This window comes from Geotrypetes seraphini, chromosome 4, assembly GCF_902459505.1.
Source record: "Geotrypetes seraphini chromosome 4, aGeoSer1.1, whole genome shotgun sequence".
NCBI lineage: Eukaryota > Metazoa > Chordata > Amphibia > Gymnophiona > Dermophiidae > Geotrypetes > Geotrypetes seraphini.
In genome coordinates, this window is record NC_047087.1 from 100,511,352 (window position 1) to 100,532,370 (window position 21,019).

The 21,019-nt window shown below is 42.6% G+C and overlaps 1 protein-coding gene across 2 annotated transcripts in view; it reads left to right on the forward strand.

Annotated features, from left to right (window-relative positions):
- Nucleotides 1–21,019, forward strand: part of MAN1A2 (mannosidase alpha class 1A member 2) — a 394,344-nt gene that overhangs the window by 89,818 nt on the left and 283,507 nt on the right. For both annotated transcript variants that reach the window (XM_033941127.1, XM_033941128.1), the window contains one exon: nt 14,000–14,255. In XM_033941127.1, coding sequence (XP_033797018.1) covers nt 14,000–14,255 — 256 coding nt within the window. The remainder of the gene's footprint in view (nt 1–13,999; nt 14,256–21,019) is intronic.

The following is a 21,019-nucleotide window of genomic DNA, read 5'->3' on the forward strand; positions in this document are numbered from 1 at the left end:
CCTGGCCTGGTCGACACAAATATATATTTTTTACTCCCTTCCCACTGCGTCCCTGCATACCTTTTCCGTTATCCGTGGTGGTCCAGCGGTGTTTGGGCAGGACCGCGCTCCTGTCCTGTGCACCTCGCTCAGGGCTCGCCAATTGGGGCTTAGGGCGCACAGGCACGCAGGATCGAGCTTATCGAGCTCCTGCACGGCCCTGCATTGCTCATTGAATGGTTGCTGCCAGGTCCCGCAAGAACTGGCGGCAGCCATTCAGCGAGCAGTGCAGGGCCGCGCAAGAACTCAAGAAGCTCGTTCCTGCGTGACTGTGCGCCGCAAGCCCAGTCCTACCCATACACTGCTGGACTACCTGGTATAACGGAAAACGAAAATGAGGATGCGGGGGGGGAGAGGGGGCGGTAAAAATAAATTATTTGTATCGGCCAGGTTTGGACGCGAGATGGAAGGGATCTCTCCTGTCCCAGCTGATTAGAGGTCTGCATCAAGTTGCAGAAGGCATCTGGTGATGACCGAATATAGGATGAGACCCCCATTTTTGGGCCATTTTTTTGCCCAAAAATCTCATTCTATATTCGGTACTACCTGGCTTAGGGTTTTTGCGGAGTTTTCGGCTTTGAGGATCTTATTTGAGAGGAAGTCTTTCCTTTCTTTTCTGATTCTCTTGACGCAGGTCATAATTGTACCATTTAATTATCAAAATATTGGGTGGGGGATGGGCTAGATACCTGAAAATTAATTTATGAGGAGAGGCAAAAGGCTAAAAGGGCAAATCGCCTTGGATGCCCAATACTCTTGCAACTGCCCTACTCTTTAGTTTTTAACTTCTTTTTCTATGCTAGATAATTAAATCAGTATAGTAAGTCAGGAGTAAATAAATAAATAAAATTAATCAAAAGCCTAGCCAGCTGGATTTGGTACAGTGAATGAAGTTGGATTTAAAAGGGAGAAGAGGTCTTCTTGATTGTTTGACTTTTCAGAGCAGAACCAAATGGGTACATGATATACTATTGAGTTGCTAAGCTTTCATTTAGTTGTCTTTTTTTTCCTGCCTTAGCTGCAGTTCTGATCTTTTATACAGTACGTTCCTTTATGAATACTAAAGGAAAACAATATAGAATAAAGATAGTAATGCATATAAAGGTCTACAGCAAGGGCATGCAAGCAAATCCTATCTCTAATGAATATTTATGAAGTCTCTTTACACTGCATCAAAAAATGATTAATTTGCTTATTCTGGTTAATCTGTAAACCAGACTGGTGTTCTACTTTTGAGGACAAAATTTGCACATCTCAGACCTAGATGCCAAGATGGATATTATATACAGTTTTTTTCTTTAAGTGCCAAGATACAATATTGGAAAAGCAGTGGTTATAAGTCATTGTGAATGAAGTATCTCATCTATCAAAATGTTGCTAAGAAGGATTTTTATACTTAAATTACTTTTCTGGAAATCAATAGAAAAATATAGAAAAGAGAACTTTTGGCTACAAAACAACAAAATATCCTTAAATTTAATGTAATTCTTAAAAAGCAAAGATATGTCATCTTCTGAACATAAAACCATAACCATAGTGGCTTCCATCAGGATATTCACATTTGATGAATCCAGGAAGGCTGAAAGGTCCAGATTATCTACAGATATGAATGCATTCTGTTTCAAAATGCAGATTGCAGTTGATTCAGAACACAGATGGCATTATTTTGTGCAGAGCGAAATTCATCATGTGTCTCTATTGCTGTTTGAACTACACTGGTTTCCGATAAAAGCATGAATAATTTTAAAAATGCATCGTCTTGATTTTAAAAATTTAGAGGGTCGTTTGTCCAACTGACTTAACATTATTAATAACTTTAAGTGACTTTAATGATCATTGAACTTGTAAGTATCTTACTACAATTTCCATCTCTGTGTATCTTAGAGTCCAGTTCAAGTGTGCCTGTGTTGTTTTTAAAATTCTTCTAGGTATTTTCATCCCTTTATTTCTTTTATCTTGGAATCTTTATAGATTCTCTTTTGCAAGAGGAGATCAACAATTTAAGCTTTCCTGCCCATCCAGTAAAGGTATCAAAAGAACCAAGATCTTTGGTGTCTCTTTGTCCTTTAAGTTCACACAACTTTGGAACAATCTTCCACTTTTCCTGAGACGCTTCTGCTCCTTTTCTTCCTTTCGCAAGGCTTTGAAAACTACTTTGTTCACCAAACACTTTGGTAATTAACCCTTTTAAGATTCAATTATATGTTTCTCGAGTCGAGCACTCTTAGATTGAAGTCTCGGTATATAAAACTACGTATTAGATTAGATTAGATTGAAAAGTTTTTATAAGAAGTTTTTTGTATTTCAAATAGTGAAACTTTGGAATATGCTCCAAGTTGAAGTTAGATCAGGTTCTTCTTATATTCATTTCCGTATATTATTGAAATTGTATTGAAATTGTGTCTCTTTTCAACATTTTGGTTATGATGATATTTTATTGTTCGAGTATAATTAATTATTATTGTAGTTCTAGACCAGGGGTGTCAAAGTCCCTCCTCGAGGGCTGCAATCCAGCCGGGTTTTCAGGATGTCCCCAATGAATATGCATGAGATCTATTTGCATGCACTGCTTTCATTGTATGCTAATAGATCTCATGCATATTCTTTGGAGAAATCCTGAAAACCCGACTGGATTGCGGCCCTTGAGGAGGGACTTTGACACCCCTGTTCTGGACTGATGATGTTCTTATGCTATGAACCTGCTCCGAATCTAAATTTAGGGATAAAGTGGCTATAAGTACCCATCATCATCATCATCATCATCCGAGTCCATCACCCTTTCCTCCAAATGCACCTCTTTTCTCTTGGCTGCTACATAAAACATTTTAGCGACTCCAATATATGCCAGAGTGCCTATTTTCAAATTATCTGTTAAATATAGTATATAACCCAGAGTTTATGAGGAGGTAGGTATCTAGTACATAGAAAATTTAACAGTATCATATTCTTAAAGTGCAACATATTCCTCAAAGATTCCAACTTTAAATGTAACCAAACTGTCTTTGACAAATGCTGCTCCCCCCAAGTCTTGTGTTTTTCATTACTTGTGAATTAGTTTTCTTCAGCTGCTTCTGAATGCCTTCTGATCTATTCTCATGATCTCTCAATTTTGTCACTGCTCATTTGATGAAGCCAACGTAGCAATAACTGAATCATGATGTGTTGCCACAATCCCTATAGTTCCTTTTAGATATTATTAAGGGCTACCTGCTCGGACCTGGATAACCTAAGATCCCTTTCACAGGGCCCTAGCTCAGGAAAAGGGACTGAAGTCTTCAATAAGGAAATGTTGCCAACCTAAACCATTGTAGCTCAAGTTACCAAATCTGCTGTTATTGGCTGTTCTGGGTGGGGGAGGGGGGAGGGGATGGGGCGGGTCTGGGTCTGGTACCCAAGCTCAAATAGCAAAACTTCTTGCTCTTTTGGTTTCTCCCTCTCACAGCTTGCAATGCAATTGGGAGCAGATACTTACTTATTCATTGGATCCAGAATGGTAACTGAAGTAGAAGAAACAGGGGGCTTTTCTCTTTTCAATGGCGGCACTGTAATTTTGGTAATACCATAGCCCTTCCCAATCATATGCCTGTGCATTGAGCTATTTTGGATTCCTCTCCTTGATGGAGTTTAATTTTAGTGTTAGTTTAGTAAGAGCAGGGAGAGGACAAGGACAGATTGATATAGAGTTTTATATAGTGATATATTTAACATTTAAATTATGTTCTTACAATGCTGTGTCAGATTTTGTTAAATTTGTCATGCCTATTTTAACATGTATTGGATATGGCCTTAAATACACACAGACAGACAGACACAGTTGAGAAGACCAAAAAAAGGTACATATCTGAGATGTATATTATAGAAAAACACCCAGTGATGAATATTCATTTTGTTTGTCAAGTTGAATTGAAATTTGGAAGGGAGGAAAAACAGTTTTCAGAGGTTATTTCACAGATTGTAGTCAAATTCTGACATGAAATTATTGGTGGTGGGGTGGTGGTGGTAAAAAATATGTAAGTACTTCATCAGCAAAATAACAAGAACAAGCAATGCAATTTCCCAGTGATGAAACAATATATATTAGAAGTGACATTTTCTCCAGAATAGCTTTCTCTTGTATCATGTAGCTTTGATTTTTTTGTCTTGTACTGTCTGGGATATCTACAAAAGAGTATTTTGATATTTGCAGGCTTATGATTACATTTAAATTGAAAACGGCTATTTTATACTGAAGAGCAATACAAAGACAATCTTCCATAGTTTCTGAATATAGACTACATTAGAAACATTGGATGCCAACTAACTGAGGGTAATAGTAAAAAGTCATATTTATTGCAGTGAATGGTTAATTTATTTAAAAAGTTTTTAATAATTTAAACATAGACTATGATGCAAAATATGTGGGTTACAGATTTTCCAGATCTACTTCAATACTCTTGATTTCTAGCTTCTCCATTATAAAAGCTCCCCTGGCTTTGTCCAATGCCTTAAATGTTAATTTTGTTGTTGCATTCACCATTACCACTGTGAGACTGCCCTTGTTCCTGTTTCCTTTTCTCTGGTGAAGTGTTCCCCCTGTATTGCTTCTTAGTGTACAAGTCTATAGTTAACAGCCATTACTGGTACTATTACTACTGAGATTGAATTTCCATGACAAATGCTTAGTTGTTATTATTACAATTCAGTTCTCTTTTGTTTTATTTTTTAAACATTTCATATCTTGAGTCATTCAGTTATACTTCTCTTCCCTCTCTTCTCCAGTGTACACTTATTTAGGTTCCCTCTTTATTGATAATGATACATACTTTACACATCTAAATTCCTGTGACTTTGTATTCTTTTGAATATTGTCACCCACCAGGGCATGGACGGACAAGTTGCTGTGCCTCAGAGGGTAGCTTTGACGATCCTAGCATGCTCTCTTAAAAGGAGGAAGCCCCATAGGGTGGTCAGTGGTAGCAATTGTTCACCTTCAAGTCGATTCACCACAAAGCGTGTCTTTCTAGAAAAGATAACTATTGTCTTTATTTTCAACACAAGCGGAAAAAAGAAAATATGCGCTCGGGCAACAACTTAGGATATCTAGGAGTCTGTGACCCCTTTTGAGATTAGCTTCAAATAACACTGTCCTTTTATCCACTGCACAATCAAAAGAAGAAAGGGCACAAAAATAAACCCTTAGGATACAGGGTATCCTCAGAGTCCTAAAGTCGGAAACAAAAAGGAAAACATTTCAAACAACTTTTGTACAGTTCCACAGGGCTGTCTGACTACTATGCCCCAATAGTGTACCTGGGCTTTACAGCTCCAGTCCTGTCCTCTTCACCGAGCTCTTTTTCTTTCTTTCTCCTCGCTGCCCTGTGCAGCAAGGAGCACAAGCCAAAATTCTCACACACAAAAAAACCTTCAACCCAATAGAGTTCACCAATCCTGCCTTAACTGTGGCTGGCAGGTTCTAGCTTCAAAGGGCCATGGCCTGCATTAGGGAGGAGCAAAGAGGGCAGCTGCCCCGGGCCCCCCTTGCCTTCTGTTTTGAGCCACAGTGGTTGTCTGCTTACTTCCTGTTTCTCTGATGTGACGGGCCCACAAACCTTCCCCCCCCCTCAACATCAATTCTGATGTTGGAGAGGAAGTTCCGGGCCAGCCAGGCAGCGATTGGCTGGCCCGGAACTTCCTCTCTGATGTCAGAATTGATGGGGGGGGGGGGTAGGGATGGCTTGTGGGTCCATCGCATCAGGGAAGCAGGGAAAAATCGAAGACGGTGGCTTGGAAAAAGAGAGAAAAAGTTGGAGGGACAGAGAGAGATGTTGGTTGGGGAATGCAATGAGGTCTGGAGGAGAGGAAGCATGTAGGAGGAAGAAAGAAAGAAAGAAAGATTGGATGCACAGTCAGAAGGAAGTGCAACCAGAAACTCATGAAATCACCAGACAACAAAGGTAGGAAAAATTATTTTATTTTCAATTTAGTGATCAAAATGTGTCAGTTTTGAGAATTTATATCTACTGTCTATATTTTGCACTATATTTGTCTATTTTTCTATAGTTGTTACTGAGATGACGTTGCAAATTTTAAAGTCATCTGTCTTGACCTCTTTGAAACCCCTCGAATATAAATGATTAACGTTTTCTGGCGCACAGTGTACTTTGTGTTTTTAAAAAAAATTTTTTTATTGTTGGTAGATCATTTTGACTTGGTCATTTTAAAAGTAGCTTGCAAGCCAAAAAAGTGTGGGCACCCCTCCTCTAGGTTACTTTGCTGCTTATGGCAGCAGTAGCAGTTCAGATTCTGACAGTGGGAACGAGGAGCCAGTGAGGCGGGGGCTGGAAGCGGCGGTGGAGAACAAGGCTCAGGAAAAGTTTGAGGCCATAAATAGGCTACCGAAACCAGACAAGCTCTTCCAGAGCGTCATGCAACCTTCCTTTCTCAGCAACCCGCTGAACAGTGTCGGCATCGTGGACTGACCAGGATGGTTTTAATGAAAAAAAAAAAAAAGTTTTATGCTGGTATGTTTCTGTTGGGAGGTGCTAATACCATGGTGTGGGAGATGCTGTGGGGAGGTGGTAAAGAAAGGTAGGGCTAAGCTGATGCTGTGCTACAGAGAGGAGTAGGGAAGGGCAAGGCTGATTTTGGCCAGATTTTTTGGGGGGGGTAGCGAGGGAAGGTTAGGTCTTATTCCAGGCTACAGGACAATTTATGTAATGTAATGTAATGTAATTTATTTCTTATATACCGCTACATCCGTTAGGTTCTAAGCGGTTTACAGAAAATATACATTAAGATTAGAAATAAGAAAGGTACTTGAAAAATTCCCTTACTGTCCCGAAGGCTCACAATCTAACTAAAGTACCTGGAGGGTAATAGAGAAGTGAAAAGTAGAGTTAGAGGAAAAATAAAAATAAAATAAACATTTTAATAAGACAGCATTGATCTAAATACTTTGGAAGGTAGAAGAGAGGAGAGAAAGGAATAGAAGCAGAAGGGGGAGCCGTTGAACAGTAGAATTCTGGAGAAATTTAAATGATAGAAATAGAACAAAACAAAGACAAAAGGCAAAACAATAGATGAGATTAAAGATAAATCATAAGCTGGAAAGAAAAATAAAATAAAACTTTGTCTTCAATCCACGGTTTCAGCGTCAGTGATGAAGTGGAGCAAGTAAGTTTAGGAGGAGCGATTGACGTTTCCAGAAAGGGCTTCTTCAGGGAAGAGACTTGGCCGACAGTCCCAGGATGCCTATGTCTCCTCCCCTGCGATGTTCTCCCATCCATGCATTTCCTCCCAGACACACTGCCCGTGCCCCAGCCGCTCCAAGGAGGCTGCCCCAGATGAGGCCCACGGTGAATGCAGGATTCTCTTCTCTGCAGGAAAGCCGCCCGGAGCCGACAGTCGATCTTCTTAGCGGATTGCATGGGGGGAAGAGTTCACACTCTTGGTAGGATCGGGTCTGTGTGCTCTCGGTGGTTGTGGCTGGTCTCGTTGCTGCTTAGGTGTAAAAGCAGTTGATCTCAACTGCTGCTGATATTTAAAAGCAGGTAGATTGATCTCTCCAATGGACTGCAGGGGGAGGAGTTCACATTCCTGACAGGATCGGGTCTGTGGGCTCTTGGTGGTTGCGGTAGGTCTCGCTGCTGCTTGTATGTAAAAGCAGTTGTTTTTCTACTTCTGCTGATATTTAAAGCAGGTAGATTGATCTCTTAAACGGGATATAGGGGGAGGAGCTCACATGCCTGGCTGGATCGGGGCAAGGGCTGGTCTTGCTGCTACTTAGGTGTTAAAGCAGTTGATCTTCCTAGCGGACTGCAGGAGGTGTGGAGCTCACACTCCTGTCATGATCTGGTCTATGGGCTCTTGGTAGTTGCGGTTGGTCCCAATACTGCTTAGGTGTAAAAGCAGTTGTTCTCCCACTGCTGCTGATATTTATCTGTTTTAACCCCCCTTTTACTAACCCGCGATAGTGATTTTTAGCGCATAGAGGCTATTAGCCAAGACTAGTTCCAACGGCTAATAGCTGCAGGCACTAGAGATCCATAGTCTCTGTGGGAGATATAATAAAGAAAATCTCAATCCAGCACTAGCCTATGTTTAGTGGTATTAGTCTATTTGAATGTTCAGCCATTTCTAAATTTTGATCTGATATATGGAATACTGTTTGTAAAAATTCTTAAATTGAATGTACATCTTACTTATGCAACTATTATTTTGAAAAGTGCTTCTGTTAAGCCTGCTTTACCTGAACATGATGCTGCATTGCTAGATTCTTTACTTGTAGTTCCATTGAAAATTATAAATGCCTCTTGGAAAGACCTCACACAGGCTACACATTGTAGATGGTGGAATTAGCTTTGTTTATTATACAGATTTGAACAGTACGTTGCCAAGAAATCTAACTCATTTGTTAAATTTAGTAAGAAATAGCCTTACAATCTTACTTTTCCATACAATTGTAAGATTACCGTAATTTTCTTTCTTTATTGCTGTGCTCACTTCTCACTTCTGCTTTTGACATATGTGCTCACTTCTCACTTCATGTTTGATCTTCTTCTGTTCTATGATAACTTAAATAAACTAAGACTGGGAAAAAAAAAAACATGGCTAGTAGTAGGGGGTTGGGAGCAGTGTTCCCTCTAAGCGGGCGGGTGTTGTGAGCAAACTTTTTTCACTGTGAGCTAAAAATATCGGGCGCCAGCAAGTTATGAGCCAAATAAATATGTTGCTTTCTACCACAGAACTTCCTTACGTTTGTATGGAATCTATCCCCTTTCAACTTTAGAGAGTGCCCTCTCGTTCTCCCTGCCTTAGCTACTAAGTCTATTCCCTTCAGTACCTTGAATGTTTCTATCATGTCCCCTCTCAATCTCCTCTGCTCAAGGGAGAAGAGGCCCAGTTTCTCTAATCTTTCGCTGTACGGCAACTCCTCCAGCCCCTTAACCATTTTAGTTGCTCTTCTCTGGATCCTTTCGAGTAGTACCGTGTCCTTCTTAAAGTACCAGTGCTGGACGCAGTACTCCAGGTGAGGGCGTACCATGGCCCGGTACAGCAGCATGATAACCTTCTCTGTCTCTTCAGTCCAGCATCTGCCCCTTCCATTCACTGTCTGTCTTTCCCTGCCATCTCTCCTCCTGCCCCCCCCCACCCCCCAATTTGGTCTAGCATCCATCATCTTCCTTCTGTTCCCCTCATGGTCTGGCATCTCTATCCTTCCCTCCCCCCTGTGGTTTTTAGCATATCTCTCTTCTCATTTCCTCCACTCAGATCTGATCATTCTCTGCTCTCTCTTCCCTTTTCTTCTCTGGTCTTCCTTCTCTATTTTCTGCCTCCATCTAAATTAAATTCTTTCTTACTATTTAGTCCCGTTTCCCTCTTTTCACTGTGTCTACACACAGCTTGTCACCCCTTTCCCTCACCCCTCCATTATCTTACTATTTTCTTCCCCCTTTATTTATCTTCTCCTTCCATCCAGTATGTGTTCTTTCCCCACTTCCATTCAGCATCTGCTCTCCCTTCTCAACTGACATCCATCTGCCTTCTGCTCTCTCTCCCTTCTTCTCACTTCCATCATCTGTCCCCTTCTCTCTCTCTCTCATCTCCTCCATTCCATCATCTGCCCCTTCTCTCTCTCTCTCTCTCCCCCCCCCCAACTTCCATCATCTGCCCCCCTTCCCCTCACCTTTGTGGGTCACTTTCTTTCCCCTGAGGGTGGCTCATGTCACAGGGGAAGCTTTGGCCGAGCAGAACCGCTTGATTGACAGTGGAACTTACTTGATTGATGTCGATGCTGGGGCCCGTTGCCGTTTGAAGGAAAAAAAAAAAAGGTGGAAAAAAGGAACCTGTAAAGGCGAGAGGAAGGGAAACCTCCAGGACAGCTGCTTTTTGCCCTCCTTCAGCGGCCCAAGAGTTCAGACCAGCAGCGGCAGCTCTGTATGCTTTTAACTTCGGCACAGAGCTGCCCCTAATCAATAGTTTAGCGCGGTTTCATGAGGCAGCCTCGGGGCCTTTGATAGCCGGCCCGCTTCGATGATGCGATGTGGGCCGGCCTAGCAAAGGCCCCGAGGCTGCCTTATGAAACCGCGCTAAACTATTGATTAGGGGCAGCTCTGTGCCGAAGTTAAAAGCATACACAGCTGCCGCTGCTGGTCTGGAGGTGCGGAGACAAGGCAGGAGGCAAACGCGGTGGAAGGCAGGAGTCCCGGCGAAGGCAGGAGTCCCGGCACAGCGACTGCAACAGGAAGTTGCAAGTCAGCTGACGCCGGCCTTTCGTTGCGGCGGGGACCGAATCCTTCGCGGACCGGCAAGATTTTGTTTGCGGACCGGCGGTTGAAGAACTGTGCTCTACACTGTGTGCGCTGTGACGAGAAACTTGTGCGCTGCGAGGTAATATTTTGTGCGCCAGCGCACCCCAGCGCAGCTTAGCGGGAACCCTGGTTGGGAGAGTCTTTAATAGAGAGTTGGGTCGTCTTTGGCGAGGAGGGGGCCTTATTTAATGCATTTTTTGCATTGGCTCTTTTTAACAAGCTGGTATTATTTAACTTTTCCCTTCCTTTTGAGAAATCACTGTCTAGTGCAGACATGTCAAACTCTGGCCCGCGGTGTAATAAAATTTGATCCCACCAGACAATTCCAAATTGGCACTTAAGCTGGCCCACCGGCAGACATTTTTTTAACCAGCATCAGCTGTAGGTTCACGTAGCTTCCCGGTCTCACATTAAAGCAGCCTACAGGGGATCGCTGGTCGACTATAGTGATGCTAACAGGCTGCCATAGCCTCAGCAGCACGTTCCCTCTGCTGTGGTCCTGTACGTCAGAGGAGGGGCAGAACCATGGCAGAGGGAATGTGCTGTGGCGGTAGCAGGGCTCTGATTATGACACGGCTCCTTTTCACATTGGTGGAGCTGCACTGCACCTGATGGCTGCGCCTGGAGATGGTTGTGCGCTGCTCCACAGTAGAGACTGTGTGGTTGATTGGTGCCAGCAGGGCCTGCCTGAGTGTCATGCGGTGGGTTGAGGCTGACATCAGGAGACCTTCATGGCCTGCCTTCTTCCTGAATGGTTGTTTTCAGCTGTTGGGCCCCTCTTTGGCTTCTGGCCCTCTCCTGCCTCTGTGTCTGTGCATTGTGGATGCTCCCTCTTTCCTCAGACCGCTGGGGGGAGGTGCCTGTCTTCAGCTGCTGGGATTGAGGGAGGGAAGGAAGGAACCGAGGGTCAAATCTTGAGCCAAAAGGAAAGATGCCAGATCTCCAGGGGAAGGAAGGGAAACGGAAGGGAAGAAGAAAGAAGGAGACTCTGGCAAGTGAGTAATCAGAAGACAACCAGAGCTTGGGACCACAACATGATTTGAATAATGACCAGACAACAAAAGGTAGAAAAAAATAATTTTATTTTCTGTTTTGTGATTATAATATGTCAGATTTGAAATGTGTATCCTGCCAGAGCTGGTGTTAGACAGCAGGCATGAACTAAGACCTAAAATAGAGGGGCAAAGTCTTTTTTAAATTTATTTTGTTTACATCACAGAGCCGGCGTGGGGTTGGAAAGGTTCTAACCCTATACTTCTACTAAGACTAAGGGGTCATTTTATTAAGGTGCGCATTTAGCGCACGCTAAATTGGTTAGCGTACCTTAATAAAAGGACCCCTAAATATCTTAATAAAAAATTTGGCCCGCAACTTACAAATTTACACTCTGTCTTCATCTGGTGTGTTAAGAGGAAATATGGTCCCTTTGTTAACAGAAGCACTATATTTAGGAATGTGACAAAGGGTGGTATAAGGTTGTCTCCTTAAGGACACTCCCTCACTGACGATAGAACTGAGCTAACTAAGGCAGGAAATAGATATGTTAGCATGTTTGGCTAGGAGAAGTGGGGCTCAAGCAGAGAGCAGAAGGTTAAAGATCCTCTGACAGAAAAGAATGGAGAGGCTTTGAGTAAGGATTTTCCCAGGGTGTTCTGGTTTGGCTGCAATATCTCAGAGGTGTTCCAGGGAAAGGAAGTGGACCTAGCTAAGATGTTTACATCTTGTGTTATAAGAAGCCTCAAGTCTGTGCCTCCAACGATTTGCATATAAGATAACTGAAGACTGCCAAAGAAGGCTAGTTATCCCTTGGCTGTGGTAACTGTGGAACCATATCAGAGACAGACTATTGGAATGTGATTATTCTTGAGAAAGCTTATTGCATAGTAGGCTACTGAAGCTGACTGTGTTTGAAGAGACTTGAAGTACCAAGCCTGTGAGGAAACAGGGTTGGCTATTTTCCTTTGTGTACTTTAAAATTAAGTGCTTGGAATTTTATCTGCAGCCTGCATATGATGCAGAGGACACACTGTGGTAGCCAGCTGCTAATCCATGCTACCACAAAGAACAATACTAGATTCAAAAGTGTTCAAACCTCTAGTAGTAGTATTGCAGTATTACCATTAGGAGTCAAATTCCTTATTTGGAAGCTTGTCTCATGGTGGTAGTATTGCAAGACTACCAGTAGGGTTGACCAGCACCATTTTAAACCTAGCACCTGATGGAGTAGGTGCAACTGGGGATTGCTCTTTCCTTACCTCAAAAGTAAGGATGGGGTTCCTTTCTGGGGAAGGATGAAGGGGTTGGGAGAGTCTTTAATAGAAGGTTGGGGTGTCTTTGCCGAGGCAGGGGCCTTATTTAATGCATCTTTTGCATTAGTCCTTTTTAACAAGGTTTCCATGTGCTTCTGGGGATGAAAAATGTCAGCTAAAAGCTGTCATTATTTTTTCACTAATAACACAGAGGGGCATAATAAAAAAAAACCCGTCCAAGGCCGTTTTGGGCCTAGAATGCTAATCACCCAAAGTCAGAAACATCCAAAGTCCATTCTTGAAATACGTCCAAAATATACATATATATATATATATATATATATATATATATATATATTTTTTTTTTTTTTTTTTTTTTTGAGAATCGTCTACTTTTACATCCAGCCGTTTGATTGTCCAGACTGTTAAGTCATATATCTTTATTCCCCATTCTCGTCCAAAAAACTGTCCAAGTCAAACACACCTAGAGTAAGACATAAGAATAGCTTTACTGGGTCAGACCCATGGTCCATCAAGCCCAGTAGCCCGTTCTCAAGGTGGCCAATCCAGGTCACTAGTGCCTGGCCAAAACCCAAGGTGTAACAATATTCCATGCTACCAATACAGGGCATAATAAATTACTATAATGCACTTATCAGTGTTGACTCCTTTTAATGATGAGAGTATTCAATATGTTAATATAATACCGGGACAATTCTTCTTGTTCCCACTTTCCATTCTCATTCATACACTTTATGCTATATTAGCAGTGCTTAATGACCCTCAGAAACACCACCTGAGACTCATATTATTCATTGTCTTAGGCTTTAAGTACTGTCTCCTCATCAAGGCATACTACCTAAGCAATGCTCCCTCATTTAGTCCTTAAATAATTAAATAAATAGATAAATATATAGTTAAACTTTGAATAATATTAAAGTGACTAGTGATTTATCTTCTGTGATCGTTCTTTCAGGGATAGTTTGGCCGACGTTTCACCAAATGGTTTTTTCAAGGTTGCACTTTCCTTAACTACTTTCCATGCTACTCAGATGACCAGGTGCAGCCTTGAAAAAAACGTTTGGTGAAACATGTCAGCCAAGCTATCCCTGGTGGCAGCCATCTTGGATTTTAAACGATCTAAGTATTATTTCTGCCTCAAAATCCCTCGATTTGCTTAAAAATAATTTGGGATGGACTTCACAGCCCCTAATCTGTTAAATGTGTGATTAATAGGAAGTGTTCTGTGTTTTGTATTAGGATTTGTAAAACTTTTTTTTAAAGGCTATTTATTGTATTGTAGGTTTCAAAAATTAGGAAGTGTTCTGTGTTTTATATTAGGATTTGTAAAACTTTATTTTTTTTAAAGGATATTTATTGTATTGTAGGTTTCAAAAATTACATTTTTATGTTTTTCTGCAGGGAAGAAGAGGAACGCTTGAGAAACAAAATCCGTGCAGACCATGAGAAAGCATTAGAGGAGGCAAAGGAGAAACTAAAGAAGTCTCGAGATCAAATCCGAGCTGAGATCCAAACGGAGAAGAACAAAGTAATCCAAGAGATGAAGAAAAAAGACAACAAGCAATTGCCACCAGTACCAGTACCAAAACTTGTTGGCATAAAGACTGGAGACCCAGGAGATCCAGACATCCGAGAGAAACGAGAGAAGATTAAAGAGGTATTGATATGGTTTGACAGGTTTTGGGGAGAAATCTGTAACGTTGTTGTGTATAATCTAATTGCAATCCTTTTATTGAAATGTTCCACTGACATTACCAATGAATATTGCATAACATGTGATAGTTTCATTTTTAGTTTATTAAGGCATGTCAGGAGGATTGTACCCTTAGAAACATAGAAACATGATGGCAGATAAAGGCCAAATGGCCCATCTAGTCTGCCCGTCCGCAGTAACCATTATTTCTTTCTCTCTCTGAGAGATCCCATGTGCGTATCCAAGGCCCTTTTTGAATTCAGACACAGTCTCTGTCTCTACTACCTCTTCTGGGAGACTGTTCCATGAATCTACTACCCTTTCTGTAAAAAAGTATTTCCTTAGATTACTCCGAAGCCTATCACCTCTTAACTTCATCCTTTGCCCTCTCATGGCAGAGTTTCCTTTCAAATGAAAGAGATTCGACTCATGCGTATTTACATTACATAGGTATTTAAACGTCTCTATCAAATCTCCCCTCTACTTCCTTTTCTCCAAAGTATAGAAATTGAGATCTTTAAGTCTGTCCCCATACGCCTTATGATGAAGACCACATACCATTTTAGTAGCCTTCCTCCGAACCGACTCCATTCTTTTTATATCTTTTTGAAGGTGCATCCTCCAGAATTGTACACAATATTCTAAATGAGGTCTCACCAAAGTCTTATACAGGGGCATCAATACCTCTTTTTTTCCTACTGGCCTTATATCTCCCTATGCAACCTAGCATTCTTCTAGCTTTCGCTGTCACTTTTTCAACTTGTTTGGCCACCTTAAGATCATCACAAACAATCACACCCAAGTCCCGCTTTTCCATTGTGCACATAAGTTCTTCGCCTCCTAAACTGTACCATTCCTTCAGGTTTTTGCAGCCCAAATGCATGACCTTGCATTTCTTAGCATTACATTTTAGCTGCCAAATTACAGACCATTCTTCAAGCTTTGCCAGGTCTTTCTTCATGTTGTTCACACCATCCGGCGTGTCTACTTTATTGCAGATTTTGGTATCATCTGCAGAGGCAAATCTTACCCGACAACCCTTCAGCAATATTGTTTATAAAAATGTTAAAAGAACAGGCCCAAGAACAGAACCTTGAGGCACACCACTGGTAACATCCCTTTCCTCAGAGTGATTTTCATTGATCACTACCCTCTGTCGCCTTCCACTCAACCAGTTCTTGACCCAGCCCGTCACTTTGGGACCTATCCCGAGGGCATTCAGTTTTTCTATTAGATGTCTGTGTAGAACATTGTCAAAAGCTTTGCTAAAATCTAAATACACCACATCTAGCGCACATCCTCTATCCAATTCTCTGGCCACCCAGTCAAAGAAATTGATCAGATTTGTCTGACAAGACCTACCTCTAGTGAATCCATGTTGCCTCCGGTCCTGTAATCCACAGGATTCTAGAAACTTGACTATTCTCTGTTTTAAAAGTGTTTCCATTAATTTGCTTACCACAGAAGTAAGACTTACCGGCCTGTAATTCCCTACTTCTTCCTTACTTCTACTTTTGTGGAGAGGGACCATATCCGCCCTTCTCCAGTCCTCCGGTACCACTCCGGACTCTGGAGACTCATTGAAAAGGTCAGCCAGCAGAGCTACCAGACCTTCCCTAAGTTCCTTCAGCACCCTCAAATGTACACCATCTGGCCCCATTGCTTTGTCTACCTTTATTTTAGCTAGCTTCTCATGAACACAACCCTCTGAAAATTGATCAAGGTCTATTACTTCTCCATGCCTATTCACATTTGTCTTCTGCGGTCCAGCTCCCAGCGTTTTAGCTGTGAACACAGAAGAGAAATATTTGTTAAGCAATTCGGCCTTTTCTTTATCAGCTTTTACATATTCCTCCCCTTCACCTTTGAGTCTCACAATGACACTTTTGCACTTCTTCCTATCACTAATATATCTTAAAAATGTCTTGTGTTCCCGTTTTACCGTATCAGCTATTTTTTCTTCCATTGGCATCTTAGCTTTCCTGACTACACGACCAGCCTCTCTTAACTTTTCCAGATATTTTTGCCTGGTTTCCGCTTTCTGCGATCTTTTGTAGTTTATGAAAACTAACCTCTTATTCCTTACTTTCTCAGCTACTACTTTTGAGAACCAAAGCAGCCTTTTCCTCTTACTTTTACTTACTTGCCTCAGAGGCCCGATAACTCCACATGATTGCAATCCATCAGGGAAGTCATTCTTGTGGTTCCAGATTGGGTCCACAGATCATGGTATGCAGACCTAGTGCCTCTTCAGAAGGGCGCAAGTCTTGGACTGCGAGTACAGCCAGACCTTCTTTCTCAAGGACCAGTAGTCGTGGAAGTTTCGGCATTTGCTCAAACGGCATTGCTCTTGAGCGCCCAACGTTAGTACACAAAGGATACTCAGAAGTGGTTATTGCTCTCTGCTCAGTGCCAGAAAGAGTACAACGGTCTCTCCTTATGCTAAGGCATGGGAAACATCCCTGCATTGGTGCATTAAAGAGGGAGGCGGAGCCGATCTCTGTGGTGTTAGCCTTCCTCCAGGCTAGCCTTGACAAGAGGCTTACAGTGGCATCCTTCATGAGTCCAATTGGTGGGACTCTCTTGTTTTAGGGCTTGAGAGCGTAAGGCTTCATTGGTGTCTCATCTGGATATAACCAGATTCCTAAAGGAGCACTGTGGCTTAGGCCCTCGGTAAAATACTCATTTCCTTCATGGAATCTTAACATGGTTTTGCACTGTCTCAGTCAGGCTCCATACGAACCGCTGAAGATAGTGTCCTTGATGGATCTGATGCTCAAGATGTTTTTTCTTGTGGCTATTACCTCAGCAAGAAGAATCTTAGAGTTACAGGCTCTTTCTTGCAGAGAGCCTTTCCTGAAGTTCACAGAGGCTGGAGTTTCTTCACGCACCATTCCATCCTTTTTGCCGAAGGTTGCTTTGGCTTTCCATATCAATCAAGAAGTCAGATTGCCGATGTTCCAGTCCACAGTTGCTAAGAAGGACCGGATTCTGAAAATGTTGGATGTGAGAAGAGTGCTTCTCCAATATCATGAGGTCAGCAACGAGTTCAGACTATATGACCATCTTTTTTTTTTCCTCACTAGTCAGGCTAGATGTGGTGCTCCAGCTTCCAGGGCCATGATATCCAGATGAATCCATTGGGTCATTTTTGACTGCATATATTGCCTGTGAAAAACAGTCACCTGTATCTGTAAAGACACATTCATCTAGAAGTGTGACTTCTTCATGGGTGGAAGCTTGGGTGGTCTCCCCTGAGGAGATTTGTAGGCCAGCAGTGTGGTCCATTATACATACTTTTTCCAAGTTTTACAGAGTGGATGTAGTGGCGAGGGAGGACTCTGCCTTTGGTCCTTAGTGTTAAGGGCCAGCACAATGGTCCCACCTTAGATTTCTGGGACTGCTTTTGTATGTCCCATCCATCAAGAATGATATCCCTATTGCATTAGAAAAAGAAATTAGGTTCTTACTTTGCTAAATATCTTTTCTAGTAGATAGGTGTTGTAAGGGTATATTCTTTACTAGTATTTTAGCATGTTACATTAACGGGTACTAGAATATATGTCTGTGTATCTTTATTTCTGTCTCTCTCCCTCCTGCTGTCTGTCTCTCTCCCTGGCCCCATTTGTCTGTCTGTCTCTCTGTGTCTCTCCCTGCCCCTGTGTCTTTCTTCATTTCTTTCTATCTATCTGTCTCTCTCTCTCCCTGCCTCATATGCAGCAGCATTTCTCTCCCACCACTTCCCTGTGTAGAAGCTGCAGCAGCATTCCCTCCCCCTCCATTTCCCTCCCCCCTCATCACTTCCCTGTGCAGCAGCAGCGTTTCCCCTACCCCACCTTTCCCTTCCCGCGGTCTGGCCGGCTTCTTTAGTCCCTTACCGCCCCCCCTTCCCGCGGTCCCGACAAACCTTCAGATTCCAGCAGCGTCTGCAGCACTCTACACGGGTGCTAGAGTAAATGTCTGTCTGTCTGGGTTTTTTTTTCTTTGTCTCTCTCTCCTTGCATGCTGCCTGTCTTTTGTCATTTTTTCTGTCTGTGTCTCTCCCTATGTCCTTAGTGCCCTCAGTGCCTCCTTCCTATGTCCTTAGTGGCCCTTCTTATGTCCATAGTGTCCCTAGTGCCTCCTTCCCATGTCCTTAGTACCTCTTCCTATGTCCTTAGTGCCCCCATTACCTCCTTCCTGTGTCCATAATGCCCCCAGTGCCTTCTTCCCATGTCCTTAGTGCCCCCAGTGCCTCTGTACTGTGTCCTTAGTGCCCCAGTGCCTGCGAACGGTGTCCTTAATGCCCCCAGTGCCTTCTTCTATGTCCTTAGTGCCCCCAGTGCCTTTGACCTGCTTAGTGCCCTCAGTACATCCTATGTCCTTAGTGCCCATTTCTATGTCCTTAGTGCCCCCAGTGCCTCCTTATGTCCATCATTATCTTCCAGACTTTGTACCACCCCACCCCCGATGCTAGCCTGCCTGCATCCCATCCCCCTTCCATTGAACCCCCCACCCCAATGCCAGCCTGCCTGCCTGCCTCCCATCCCCCTGATCAGCATGTTTTTAACCTCCCCCCCCACGCCGACCCTACCTGGCACACCAGAAACCCCGTTGACCCTCCCAGCCGACCCTCCCACCGCTACACGGCCAACAAACCTGGCAGCTCCAGCAGCATCCCAGGCACAATAAACACGCTGCTTCGGCCCTTCTATTGGCCTAATTTCCTCTGCCTGATGACGTGTTTAGTGTGCCTGGGACGCTGCTGGAGCTGCCAGGTTTGTCGGCCGTGTAGCGGTGGGAGGGTCGACTGGGAGGGTCAACGGGGGTATCTGGTGTGGCGGGTAGGGTCGGCGGGGGGAGGGGAGTCGCGGCGTGTTAGAGGTGTGGCGGGTAGGGTCGGTGGTGGAGGAGGGGGAGTCGCGGTGTGTTACCCGGCCGGTCCTTCGACACTTCTTGGTGGCCGACAGGCTCTGCATGCGCACTCCTACCTGCGGGTCCCTACAGCGCACGGAAAACGGGCGCACGCAGGTGGGAGTGCGCATGCGCGCTTAGGGCTTTATTATATTAGATAAGCTTATTTTGCTATGTAAGAAATCACACAAAAACATTGTTTCTTTTTGTTATCTGTAACTATGACTACTGGCTGTGGAATTTCCATCCCCCCTCCCTGTTTTCATGAGAAATGAAACTTATCTTTCCTCATAAGCTACACCCATTATTAGCTTGTGACTGGGCATGTACAAAGGGGGGACGACTATAAATATGTGATGTTGGTCTGAATAAAGACACATACATCTCTTTTGCCATGTAATAGTCTGCATGTGTGGTCTTTTCTTCCTAATGAGATGCTCTCCCCCCCTTTATTTATTTATTTATTTATTTTTGCATCGGTACCAGAGACGACAGAGTATGTGTGTAAGAGGCAGTATTGGGATCTGAACCTTTTCAGGTGTGCCATTCTGGAATCCCACCCTGTCAGTTATTTCCTTTGCCTGCCTACTGTCTCAATTAGAGAGTTTGAATCCAAACTGAAATTTGGATGTCAGTCAGACCTTAAAGGTATGAGGAATAATCTGTTGCTATAACATTGCTATAACATGTTTGAGCTCCATAAATGTATGCTTTATGATTATTTTGATGTTTTGATTGTTCTGTGACAATGTTTAACATGTTTGTTATAAGTTCAGAGCAGAACAGAGTCATAGTTCAGGGAGTTTCCCCATACCCCTGCTTCACATATGTTTCTATATGGGGCTAATGCCTGCTTCGGTACAAACTGAAGGGGGGAAGCAGAGATCTCTAGTGAAGGAGGAGGGATTCAAAAGCTGGAGTGGATTCCTTCTGCACGGCTCACAAGCATGGGGATATTACTTGTCCTTCCTTAATAACACACCTATCTACTAGAAAATACATTAGCAAGTTAAGAACCTAATCTCTTTTTCATGTTTTTATTTTTTAACTTTTTATTTTTTAGCTCTAGTATAGAATCATAAGAGCGTTTGTATTCTGGAGTAGTTCTTTTTTCGAAAGAAAAATGGAAAGAGCCCCCTGGGATTTCTGTAATGGTCTTTGTTTTGTATAATTTCTCTTTGGTTTTTGTTAGTGTATATTTTTTATTTCAGTTTAGCTTCAGTTAATTTGCTTTCTACTAGAGCAAAAAGAAAAGTGTGTCCTTATTTATTAAATTCATTTCTTAAAGCATCTTTTGTTGGGAGCTTTCAATGCTCTATCTTTCTAGTATATTTTCCTTGTTTTTCATCTCCATGAATACTAAAATAAATGCAAAGTTCAGACTGGAAAAAATTGACTGAGAGGAACAAAGTGCTATAATTGATTTATGTTTTCCAAGTTATACCTGAAATGCTGGATTTGGTGGTAGTATGTAAGTGGTTTGAGAACAAGAGATATTACTGTTGATGATGAAACATAAATGAACTAAATGGGGATAAGGATTTTAAAGGGCATAGAGAAAAATATTTATGCTAGATGCCTGTTGGAAGGGAATTGAGCTTTGCTTAAGAACATAGAAAATGCTACAGCTGACTGAGTTGTATTTTTAATGGCTGCTTTTAAAGCATTATATTTAGAATAGATGGATGAATGACTTCTGCTGGCAAGGGTCCTTTGCCCATCATATCCAGGCTCTGCTCATCCTTGTATTCCCCAAATGGTTATACTCATGAGCCATTACATTGAATATTTATGAGCTCTGTTTGCTGCTCTGTGGCCTAGGTTAATTTGATTTA